At 38.6% G+C, this 12,733-nt stretch overlaps 1 protein-coding gene across 4 annotated transcripts; it reads left to right on the top strand.

The window, feature by feature from the left end:
* The first annotated feature begins 1,030 nt into the window (after nucleotides 1–1,030).
* On the top strand, nucleotides 1,031–11,872 carry LOC126607151 (uncharacterized). Of its 4 annotated transcripts, none has more exons than XM_050274626.1 (6): nucleotides 1,031–1,196; nucleotides 1,393–1,703; nucleotides 1,955–2,134; nucleotides 10,548–10,674; nucleotides 10,782–10,895; nucleotides 11,437–11,872. In XM_050274626.1, the coding sequence occupies exons 2-6, from the start codon at nucleotides 1,479–1,481 to the stop codon at nucleotides 11,550–11,552; spliced, it is 762 nt and encodes a 253-aa protein (XP_050130583.1). In that variant the 5' UTR covers nucleotides 1,031–1,196; nucleotides 1,393–1,478; the 3' UTR covers nucleotides 11,553–11,872. The 4 variants fall into 4 exon arrangements, with proteins under 4 accessions (XP_050130583.1, XP_050130582.1, XP_050130581.1 ...); XM_050274625.1 differs by having other exon boundaries at nucleotides 1,952–2,134; XM_050274624.1 differs by having other exon boundaries at nucleotides 1,032–1,196; nucleotides 1,477–1,703.
* The last annotated feature ends 861 nt before the right edge of the window (nucleotides 11,873–12,733 follow it).

Here is a 12,733-nt window from a genome sequence, read left to right as displayed (position 1 = left end):
GAGAGAGAGAGAGAGAGGTGAGTGTTGGTTCTATGAGGAAAAATGGGTCAGAGGACATAAGTGCCACTGTAAACAGTTGTTAATGATGGAAGTGGTAGAGGTGGATGATGATATCTCTGTGGATGAAGATGAAATGATTCCTTAATTGCACAATATGGAGTTAAGTGAATGTTCTTTTTATGGAACTATGGCCAATCAATCCATGCATACTATGAAGGTTGAGGGGCTTGTTAAGAACCATTATGTGAGAATCCTATTAGACTTAGGAAGTGCTCACAACTTCATTGATTTAGGCTATGGAATATAATTGCCGTTATCAGAATATGATCACGAAGTTAGAGAATATTCCTCACCTTGATAGACTATTCTATCATCTTCTTCCTTTTTCCAGTCGTTAACGATGCTGTCTGCTTTGCCGAAACTTCATCGAATTCTAGGTTTTTTGTTGGAATTCTTCACAGAGCTATAAGTGAGTCATTTCTCAACCAAATTTCACGATGCTAATGTCAAAATGAAGCTTGGATGAGAGCAACAAGATTATATATATTGGAAGTCCAAAAAGTGGGCGGAGAGGGCCTGAAACTAGCTGAAAAAGCTTAGCTCAAAATCGAAGTTTCAAATCTTTGTACTCCAAGGTATATATGTGCACAGATTGCTTGAACCTTGCTCTAAGGATGATGGTGAATTGATTGGCGACTCAAATTTGCCCAACTTGATGGGGATTGACCGGAAAAGTTGTTGGAAACACGTCAGTACATTCCTTATTGTAGATATATCTAAGCACAAATTTGCATTTTGTGAGAATCAAACTTAACATCTCTCACCTACAAGTGAAAATGAATACCACTAAACCGTAATCCTAAGTGGCCCAAGGCTTCTCTTTAGATTAATTCCTTGATTTTGGTAAAAAAAAAAAATCCAAAAAATTAATACCATTCTAATCATATTGATTGAAAAATAAATTAAAATAAAAAGAAAAAACCATTCTTTTTAGGTTACAAAATTGGGTAATTTTGCACCAAAAGTGCATAACGAACCGGGTTGATGGACGTTGATATCGGTACGCTAGCAGTATATTCCAGAAACACGCAGCACAAGTGAAGTGTTCTCATTTTATCACTACCTTCCTTCCTCGCTCGCTGCTCTTCAAAACCCTAATCTCACGCGAGATCTCACGGACCTCTCGCCATCCATGGGTACGCAACTCTAAACCCTAATCCCCTAATCTGATCATCTGTTTGTAGAAATCTCGCTTTCTTAATTTCTCGAATTTTCGTCTCCTTTCTCTCTAATTTTTAATTTTTGGAGATCGTTTTTGTTCCGCGATTAAGCTCCGGTAGATCCAGGCGATTATTTGGCCATTTTATCTGATTTTTTTTGCTTGTATTCTAGTTCATATATATAATTTCAATTTCTAGAAGAAAACGCAATCGCCGGCGACACTGTCAAAATCCCTAAAACCTTCTTCACCGACAGAGATGCTGATAAAGGAAGAAGAAGGAGAGAATGAACGCCATAGCAATATGAATCCTCCAAATCCCTCCTCCTCCTCTTCCACCGCCACCAACAGAGATGCCTCCGATGGCTTTGAAACTGCCAGCGACGGCGAACTCAACGACGACGAAATCCCTCAACAACTCCATCTCCAAGACGAACAACAAAAAAGTCCCTCTCAGAACGACGACTACGTTGAATCGAAGCAGGTAACTCTCAGTCGAAGCGACTGTTCATCTTCTTCTGGTAAATTCTATTGGTAATAGATAGGGTTGTAGATGATTCAATTACTTATTGATCCTTGAAGAGGTCAATTTTGTTCTGAAATCTGAAAATCCAATTAGTGATTCTCTTTTAGTTATATGTATATCTGATCGGGGAATTGATTTTCTTGGCTACGACTCCTATGTTTGTGTTGAAATATATTTTTTTCGATTTGTTGCTTTTGCATCGGAAGCAGAAAGCGTTTGAAGAAGCAAGTGATGTGAAAATTGAAGGAAATAGACTATTTGGCAGTGGGCAATACCAGGAGGCACTAACACAGTATGAGCTTGCTTTACACCTTGCACCTGTTATGCCAGCGTCTGTCGAATTACGTTCCATTTGTCATTTAAACAGTGCAGTATGCTTCTCGAAATTGGTATGTTATGTGGGTTCACATCTTTGGAAACTCTTCTGGACTCTGATTCCCCTTTGATTCTCACATGTTAGACAACCTATGATTCCAAATTTCAAAATAGGCTTAAATGTCAACATGGTCCCTGTGTTTTACTCTATCGGCCAATTTAGTCCCTATGTTTTCAATTTGACCAAATTGGTCCCTGTGTTTATATCCGTTAGCTAATTCAAGATAATCCGTTAAAATACTGTTAAAATTGACATGTGCTTGGCACATGAGAGGACAAAAACGTAATTTTATTTGACACCCACAAAACTTGGTCACAAGTACATAAATAGAGAAAGTCATTCATTTAAATTTTAATTATGAGATTATTGTTGACTTCTTGTTCGATTTCAATATAAATGAGACTACATTTGTTCCAATTAAATCTGCACATAAACTTGATCACAAATATATTCCTATATGCACAAACGAAAACAAAAAGCAACTTCAAAGTGAACTCTAGCAAGATCACGAAGAAAACTAATTCCATGCTTTTGTAAACGTAAAAAATAAAACCCATGCTTTAATTCCAAACAGTATAAAATGAAGTTGCTTTGAACTCCACCAAAAACAAGTACTACATGGTCTTTCTTGTACATAGATACCCTACTGCCAAAGAAAAACTAAAACAACTCAAACTACAATCAAATATTCTTTTTCTTTGAACTTGTAGTTGCGTTCGTTGTATAAACAGCTTTGCTAGGTGGTTTCCATGAATACGAAGTTCCAGACATACTTGAAATTGTAGTTTGTATACTTAGACTGGATATGCTAGGCATGTACATACTGTTGAAAAACCCGCACACTAGACTTTGTTCTTTAATGTAACCAACGACAATAGACTAAACTAGCAAATATTAGAAAACTTAGAAACACACAAGTATTATACTGGTTCGGCAGAACTTTTGCCTACGTCCAGTTGTGATTTCTCTAGGTAGAGAAATTACCGCTCCTTTGATTAATAATAGAGATTACAGAACTTTTGCAAACCCTAGAACTAATCTCAAAACTCTTGGCTGTCTGGCTGTTTTCTTTCTATGTAAAAAACAGCCTTGCTGCACCCTATTTATAGACATAGGGTTGGCTTACATGTCCCAAGGCTGATTGAATTCCTATTTCTAAGTGGACTAGGAAATTACACTATCCAAATCCTAATAGACTTCTAGAAATCCAAACCTAAATTAAATAAGGAAACTGAAATTCTTTCCTAATCCCTCTAGGACAAGAATCGGTATACCTCTAAGTTTCCTAAAACAATCCTAAACCAACTAGGACATATTTGACAAGCCAAAATCCTAACAATCTCCACCTTGGTGAGTCAAACCAAGTCTTGATCGTTGCACCCCAGAGTATCTTTGAACCTTCTTGAAGCAGCTCTGGAAATCTTCAAGAGTCTTCACCTTGGCAATCTTTTTCTTGCCTCATTGCACCTCAAGTGAGGAGGTGCTCCACTTTAATCAATCAACGAGATTGATCAAGTTCAAGCAATGCTTGAACTTCTTGGTCGACACTATCTTTGTAAGAAAATCTATGGCATTGTCATCCGTATGAACCTTTTCAATCCAAATTTCCCTAGACTCCACCCAACCTCTGATTCTATGATACCTTGCTTCAATGTGCTTTGATCTTCTAGAAAAAACCTTATTCTTTGCCAAGTGAATGGCATTTTGACTATCACACTTCAGCTGTACACAATCTTGAGTGATTCCCATTTGACTTACCAAGCAACTAAGCCAATTCGCTTCCTTTCCAACTTTGGCTAATGCAATATATGACAAAGCTGTAATTGGTTGCAGTAGTGCCCTCCAACTGATTGGTCCTCCTGCGCATGTAAACACATAACCAGAAGTTGACCTTCTCTTGTCCAAGTCCCCAGCATAATCGGCATCCACATATCCTAACACCCCTGCACTTTCCTTTTGCCTCTCAAACATAATCCTTTGTCGCCAAGAACCCTTCAAATAACGCAAAATCCACTTTACTGCATCCCAATGTTGCTTTCTTGGATTTGCCATGTATTTGGAAACGACACTGATTGCTTGAGCTATGTCGGGACGTGTGCATACCATTGCATACATGAGGCAGCCCACTGCATTAGCAAAGGCACATTCTTCATTACTTGTTGCTCTTCCTCGGACGTAGGACACTGTTGCCCACTTAACCTGAAGTGAGCCGCTAAGGGAGTCGAAACAACCTTTGCCTTTTGCATGTTGAATTTCTCAAGAACCTTCTGAATATACTTGGCTTGTGATATCCCGATCCTTCCAGCGGTCCTATCTTTTTCAAGTCTTGAATTCTAGACTTATCGTGACAAGCAATTAGCATGTCATCCACATATAGCAATAGCAATATGATCATCCCATCTTGGAACACATGATAATACACGCAACAGTCATATAAACATCTTCTAAAATTGATTTTCAGCATGAATGAATCAAACCTCTTGTACCACTATTTTGGAGACAGTTTCAGGCCATACAGGGACTTCCTTAGCTGACATAATAGGTTCTCTTTCCCATATTCAACAAACCCTTCTGGTTGAACCATGAAAATCATCTTCTCTAGATCTCCATGAAGAAACGTTGTCTTCACATCCATCTGCTCAATCTCCATGTCATGTTGAGCTGCCATAGCTAAGAGTAATCTGATAGAAGTATGCTTGACTACAGGTGAAAAGATCTCATCATAATCCACCCCTTAGCCATGAGCCTAGCTTTGAATCTCACATCATCTTGTTCATGTAGTCCTTCATTTTTCCTAAATATCCACTTGCATCCAACTAGCTTTCTGTCTTTGGGCTTAGGAACCAACTCCCAAACAGAGTTCTTGTAAAGAAACTCAATTTCTTCTGTCATAGCACTTATCCAACCATCTCGCTCATCACTAGCTATAGCTTCTCGATAAGTAGTCGGATCTCCTTGACTAATGTTAAGAGCATAATTAACTTCATTTTGGTCAAACCCAAATCTGTCAGGTTTCTTCTTGTTCCGCTTAGGTTTGTCTAGTGCTATGCATCTTTTGAATGCAGGTGGATTGTTGGTTGGAGTTCGAATCCTTTGGGATGTCTGGCGGATTGGAGTGCCTTCAATCTACCCTGTTTCTTGCTCCACCTGATTCCTAACTGGTGAACGATGCTGATGCTCTTCTTCTTCCTCAAAACCATCAGATTCGGCCTCTTCCCCAATTTGCTCCATCTGAGCTTCTTTTTCATCTGAACTGATTAATGGAATCTTTGTTGCTTCAATTTCAGCATCGTCTGTCTTCTCCCTACCGCTCTCGACTTTATTAAGAGGCATGGTTGTCTCATCAAAGACAACATCTCGACTGACAACCTTTTTCCTGTTGTTGAAATCCCAAAGCTTGAAACCCTTGACTACTTTCTCAAAACCTAAGAATATGCAATGTGTAGACTTCAGTTTGAGCTTGGACCTTTCATCACTTGGAATATGTGCATAAGCACTACAACCGAACACCCTGAGCTTGGAATAGTCCACCGACTTCTCAGACCATACCTCTTTTGCATTCTTTAAAATCGAGAACTGTAGATGTTGACCTGTTAATCAAATAACTTGCATGATTAACAGCCTCTGGCAAAAAACTATCAGGCAATCCTGCATGAAATCGCATGCTCCTCTCTCTCCATGAGAGTTTGGTTCATCCTCTCAGCAGCTCCATTTTGTTGGGGATTCTTCTTTACTGTGAAGTGCCTTATGATGCCTTCCTTCTTGCAATAATCGGTAAACTCATTACTTGTATATTCACCTCCATTATCACTTCTCAAGTACTTGATCTTTCTTCCAGTTTGATTCTCGGTTTCTATTTTCCATTCCTTGAACTTTGCAAAAACCTCGGATTTCTGCTTCATGAAATAAACCCAAACCTTCCTAGAAAAATCATCCATGAAAGTAACAAAATACATGGCTCCACCATTTGATTTAGTTGGTGCAGAGCCCCAAACATCTGAGTGAATATAGCTGAGTTGCTCCTTGCTTCTGTTATCCGCATTGCAAGTTGCAAATGATACTTTTCTTTGCTTTCCGAGAACACGGTATTCACAGAAGTCCAGTTTGCAAGATGACACGCCTTCCAACAGGCCTTGCTTGTGTAATTCTTGCAACCCTTTCTGGTTTATGTGCCCGAGCCTATGATGCCAGAGTTCAGTCTTGCCTTCTACACTTTGATTTACAGAAACAGTTGCTCCCCCGACTATAGTGGTCCCAATTAACTTATACAACTTATTGGGTAGTAGGTCACCTCGCATTACCACTAGCGATCCTTTGGTTACCCTGAGTCTTCATTTTTTAGATTTGTACTCATAACCAGCCTCATCTAAAGTACCTAAGGAAATCAAATTCTTTCTTAGTCTAGGGACATACCTGACGTTCCCCAAAGCTCGTATCATCCCATCGAACATTCTGATTCGAACAGTGCCGATTCCTCTTACAGGGCATGAAGAATCGTCTCCCATTAAGACATCCCCGCTGCTGACTTCTTTGTAAGTATTGAACCATTCTCTTACTGCACACATATGAAAAGTGCCTCCGGTATCCAAAATCCAATTGGTGAAAGCCTTGGAACCCGATGTTATTGAAAGAAGCTCCCTGTCACTCTCATGCTCGGTGATTGCACTAGCTGAACCTGAGCTTCCTTCCATCTTGGCTTTCTTTTTCCAAATCTTGCAGTTCCTCTTCCAATGATCGGCTAAACCACATTCGAAGCAACCTTCCTTATTTTCCTTCTTCTTCTTGGATTTTGACCTACCTTTATTGCCGATTTTCTCTTCCTTTGTCTTTTCCCGCCCCCTCTCCTTGCCTTTGGCGTAAAGGCCTTGAGAGCTTTTAGTTATATCATCCAGTTTAGCATATGACTGAAGAGCTTGAATTACATCTTCAAGCTTCAGGGACTCTTTTCCAAACATTAGAGTTGTTCGAAAGTGCTTGAAAGACGAAGGTATAAACGTTAGCAAGATGATAGCCATATCATCATCTTTGTAAGTTTCTTTGACCTTCTGAAGATTAGCTATGCAATTCTGGAACCTGCATACATGATCTTCAATATCACCTCCTTCTTCTAGTCGAAGCCCGAATAGTTCATCCTTTAGAAAAAGTTTATTGGACTTGGTTTTGCCCATATAAACATTCTCCAACTTTTCCCATGCTTCCTGGGCAGTCATCTTTTCGGTGATGTGTGACCCAACTGATCTTGTGAGATGGATCTCGATGGAACTCTTGGCCTTCTTGAGAACCTTAGTCCATGTTGCCTCTGTCATGTTTTCCGGCTTCTCACCATCGAGTGCATCATCCAAATCCTGCTATATTAGTACGTTCTTCATCATCATCCTTTGCCAGTCTGTGAAGTCATCCTTGCCGTCAAAGGGCTTTAATGCAGGTCCTTGATCCGCATTCATCTTCCCTTTTGACATCGTAGAACACCTTGATCCTAGCTCTTGATACCAATTGTTGAAAAACCCGCACACTAGACCTTATTCTTTAATGTAACCAACGGCAATAAACTAAACTAGCAAATATTAGAAAACTTAGAAACACAAGTATTATACTGGTTCGGCAGAGCTTTTGCCTACGTCCAATTGTGATTTCTCTAGGTAGAGAAATCACCACTCATTCGATTAATAATAGAGTTTACAGAACTTTTACAAACCCTAGAACTAATCTCAAAACTCTTGGCTGTCTGGTTGTTTTCTTTATCTCTGTAAAAACAGCCTTGCCGCACCCTATTTATAGACATAGGGTTGGCTTACATGTCCCAAGGCTGATTGAATTCCTATTTCTAAGTGGACTAGGAAATTACACTATCCAAATCCAAATAGATTTCTAGAAATCCAAACCTAAATTGAATAAGGAAACTGAAATTCTTTCCTAATCCCTCTAGGACAAGAATCGGTATACCTCTAGGTTTCCTAAAACAATCCTAAACCAACTAGGACATATTTGACGAGCCAAAATCCTAACACATACTAGAGCCTGGGGCTGTTTGCGGCATTGGAAGCCTAGCTTGCCAAGAAGTTGGGGTTGCACTTGGCCTTGTCACATTTGGTATAATGAAAGTGCCTTCTCTAGGCCTAGACATATTAGAGCATAGGACTGTTTGTGGCATTGGAGGCCAGTTTGCTTGTGAAGAAGTTCTGGTTCCAATTGGTCTTGTCTCTATTTGACATGTAATTGGTGTCCTTGACACATTTGGTGTAGTGAAAGTGCCCCCTCTAGGGCCTTTGGTGATGGTTGGTTGAACAAAATTTTGAGGTGGATGAAACTGCAAATGTAAGTATTAAACAGTTGTATTTGATAATATATGTGTAGGTTGGTAGATATGTTAAGAAAATGAAGCAAGGAATGTAATAGGATAACTTACATTGGCAGGATTGAAGTATTTAGGTTGGGAAGTCTGTAGGGAGGTCTGTTGAGACTTCATATCCCAAGTCTCTATATATCTCTGACTGAAGCATTGTATTCTTAATTTTAGGATCATCTTTAATCCTACCCATATATCTTTCAGAAAGAAAAGTTGAAGTTATGTTTTTGTTCTTTTGAACATGAATGACCAGGAGTGTAGCTCTTGATTTTAAAAGTATTTTCACCCTGCATCACAGAAGCAAACAACCTCCAACTGCAACCTTGCTTGCACTTAGTAGACAACCTGATCCTATCATTCATCCCTATCTTACATTCATATGACCCTAGGACTTCATATTTTTGTATAGCCTACTTTAACACCTTTTTACTTGGAAATTTCATCCCAACATCGAATTGTGGGTTTTCCATATCAGTGTCAACATTAAACTCTTTGCATCTACGACCATGTCCTTCTTCATCAGAGTTCAGTGGCGAATGTAATTCATCTGAGTTATACTGCTTCTCATCCATGTTCAAATCCTTAACCTGTATATCCGCTTCCCAATTGTTTTTTTGTTTCTTAGTGCATCCCGTGAAACTCTCTGGTGTATCTGCATTGTCATTGAAATTGTCATCTTCAAGCATTGCATCATTATCTTCATCATATAAGGCACTGTCTGTATCAGAATCATCAGTGTCACCATCATTATCGCTTTCCTCATAAAGGGAATTCTCTGTATCAGATTATTGCTCACCATCACCATCATATTCACACTCCTTGGTTTGTGTCGGTACATCATAATAATATTGAGTCTGGCCATGATACAAAGCAATTCTCTCTTCTTGAAATAAGAATTCATTGCTAACACCATTTCGGCAATACCTGTTTTCATCAACCTGACTAAACAATTCCGTAGGGAATTCATTGAATGATTCTTCATAATTTATTTGAGCTTGTGATAATGGTGGTTGGGTTAAATCCTCAATAACTTGAGGAAAATCTGCACACATAAAACAAAATATGCATTATTATTAAAGAAAGGCATATGCCGATTACAGAATGCTATGGTTATTATAAAAAAAAAACATCTAAATTCAAAGGAGCTAACTTTGGTAGTCATGGTTTCATACGACAAGTTGCAACCAATAAAAACCAAGTAAAGTGATATCCTTATTTTCCTACCCAGTCTACCAAGCCATCTCAATTGATTGTGAAAGCACACAACAAATCCAACAAATCAAACCCTAGACCCCAACAGTATTGAAAGCTGAAGACGATTGTTACCTTGATTGTTTGGTTCAATTCATCTACTTGTCATCTTCTCTGGAGTAGTGACCAAAATCTTAATCGACAACCCCACAAATTTTGACCTAATGGATGAACCCTAAATCGCATAGTATTCAAGTGGGTGAAACGAAGCGTCAATTCTTAAAGATATGCATTGCATCTGTTTAGTGGGTCTACAATAAAATTACGTTTTTGTCCTCTCACGTGCCTAGCACGTCAATTTTAACAGTTCTTTAACGGATTGTCTTGAATTGACTAACGAATATAAAAACAAGGACCAATTTGGCCAAATTGAAAACACAGGGACCATGTTGACATTTAAGCCTTCTAAATATGTAGCAAGATGTATTTGGTATACATGGATGAAATTAGTTAAGGCTCTTAATATTCGTAATAACTGATCAAAGTTTATAAGTGATGCTTTAAGGTTCTTAATATTCGAACTTAAGATTTATTGTGAAAGACAACGAATAATTCAAGTTTATATTAGATGGCATTGTTTATCAAAATTTCTGATCAAAGTTTTCCTGATATTTTTAAGCCGTGGTTGGAATTCAGTGCGAGTGCTATTTGTTCGAATAAGCCGTTTTCACTTTCCTCACAAAAAACCAAAAGGCTGTTTTCACTTTGTCTTTCCATTATCTTCCCTTTTCTTATTATGTGTTTTGAAAAGGCGTCGTATTCTTTTCATTAGAATTGTACACACATGATACTTTATGGTGCATAATTATTACACTTCTAATCTTCACAGGAAAAGTACGAGGACGCAATCAAGGAATGCACAAAAGCGCTTGAACTCAATCCTTCATATATGAAAGCTCTGCTTAGAAGAGCAGAAACTCATGAAAAGCTCGAGCATTTTGAAGAGGCTATTGTTGGTAAGTTCGAATTTATTACCAAAATTTAACCACTAGAAACAACTTGTCTTCTCATTAGGTGGATTAATACTAATTTGTGTTGCTCAATTCTTGTTTATACACTACAGATATGAAAAGTGTCTTGGAACTTGATCCTTCAAATGACCAAGCCAAAATGGCCATTCGCCGTTTGGGGCCGCTAGCTGAAGAAAAGAGAGAAAAGATGAAAGAGGAGATGATAGGTGAGTTTCTCTCTGTTTTTTGGTATATAAGTGGTTGGTGGGTTGATTTAATTATTTCCTTGTGCATATTGTTAACCGCTTCATGTTTCGTGGTTTTATTTTCTCGTTCTTGCCAACTCAATCAAATTATTCCCAAAAGCTATCTGTACCATGATTATATAATTTTCCAGTCAAGTACGGAAAAGAATCCCAATCCATCCCATAGACAGACCATTCTGCAAGCCTTCACATTAAACATGACTTATTCTTTATCTTGAGAAACAAAGACCAAAGGATAGGGAAGTTGGACTGTATTACAGGGAAATAAGCAATGTGGTTTGCGAAGTCAAATAATTACATGCTGAATGGTGAAAGTAACTATTTTGTCTGATTTTGTGAAACAGTGGAAAAACTAAGTGTGGAAAGAAGGAAGTACTAATATGCATCATACTAATCAATTCTTTAATGACATATGATCTTTGCTTATGACTCGCTAGCTTTTCATCGAAACTTGTCTCATAAGAAGGAAGACTGAGGGTTTAAAACTGTTGTGTGTGAGCAGGGAAGCTGAAAGAAATGGGCAACTCACTTTTGGGCCGTTTTGGAATGAGCGTCGACAACTTTAAATCTGTCAAAGATCCAAACACTGGCTCGTATTCTCTTTCATTCCAACGCTAGCACGGTTGTGTCCATATCCTATAACAATGTGGGAGGAATGGGTGGGTAGGCAGGATGGTTATTTACAAGTAAATGCTGAGCTGAGACAATCATTTGTGGCTAGTGGTGATTGCGTTCGTGAATTTTAAGCCCGTATGGTTTCTATACATTTATTACCATGTAAATGAGACTTGGAATGCGATTCGTTTCAAACAATGTGGGTTCTGGGTTGATAGTGATTGATATATAAATCCTACAATCGTAATTGGGATACTAGTTGTCTGGTATGTTTTGCTGTAATTTTAAACTCAGAATTGCAAAGGTGATTCCCGGTTGCTCCAGTACTACCCTCTTTTCTTCTTTGTATGGTTTTGCCCTTGGCGGTGAACAATAGTTACCTGTGGTGATAGTTGCATCGCCGGATGCCGAGTTGGTTCCAGAGTCATGCACATCGGCGAGCAGGAGCGTTTCACACTTGTAACATGTTTCTCCGTGGGCGCGCACAACACACGCATGCTGAAAAATTACCATAGAATAAACTTTGGTAACTGCCGGTGCCTGCTGCCATTCCCGTCCCATCCACGAGGATATGCATATAGTTCTCCAGTCCCCGAAGAATAAACTCCGACGCAGAACTTTATTTGAAGAAGAAAGTTCAGCAAAATTTGTTTCAAATTAAAGAAAAAGAAAATACATGATCATCTTTTGAACTTTTTATGTGGTTATCTTGAGGAACAAGAAACACCTTTATTAGACAGCACAAACTCGTTCTTGTATAAAGAATTCAAACACTTGGATTCAACAGTGATTGAAATGAAAGAAGCCACTGTCATACAAACCCAACGCATATTATAGCAGAGGGTTTGATTGCCTGCCAGAGAACGGCGATGGTCGGAGAGAGTGGCAGGATGTGGACTCGAAAATTGTAAGGATACAAACCAACGCGTGAATCATATTTGCACCACCTACATATATGGAGGTGGCATCCACCTCTTAAAATTTACTCCCTCCACTTTGTTCTTTTTCTTATTGAATTTTTTATATCACACCCTTTTCTGTTTTTCGTCATTTCACAAAACTTGGCTCCAAAATTACACTAACGTTTTCGGAAAATTCAGATTGTTAATTTAAACGTATACACCCCTAAAGGTCTTTTCGTATTTTCATATAACTTCCTTTTGTTTTACAAAGCTTTCACGTAA

This window comes from Malus sylvestris, chromosome 16 (assembly GCF_916048215.2).
Source record: "Malus sylvestris chromosome 16, drMalSylv7.2, whole genome shotgun sequence".
Classification (NCBI taxonomy): Eukaryota; Viridiplantae; Streptophyta; class Magnoliopsida; order Rosales; family Rosaceae; genus Malus; species Malus sylvestris.
Note: the sequence above shows the minus strand (reverse complement) of the source record. Positions and strands in the feature narration are given on the sequence as shown.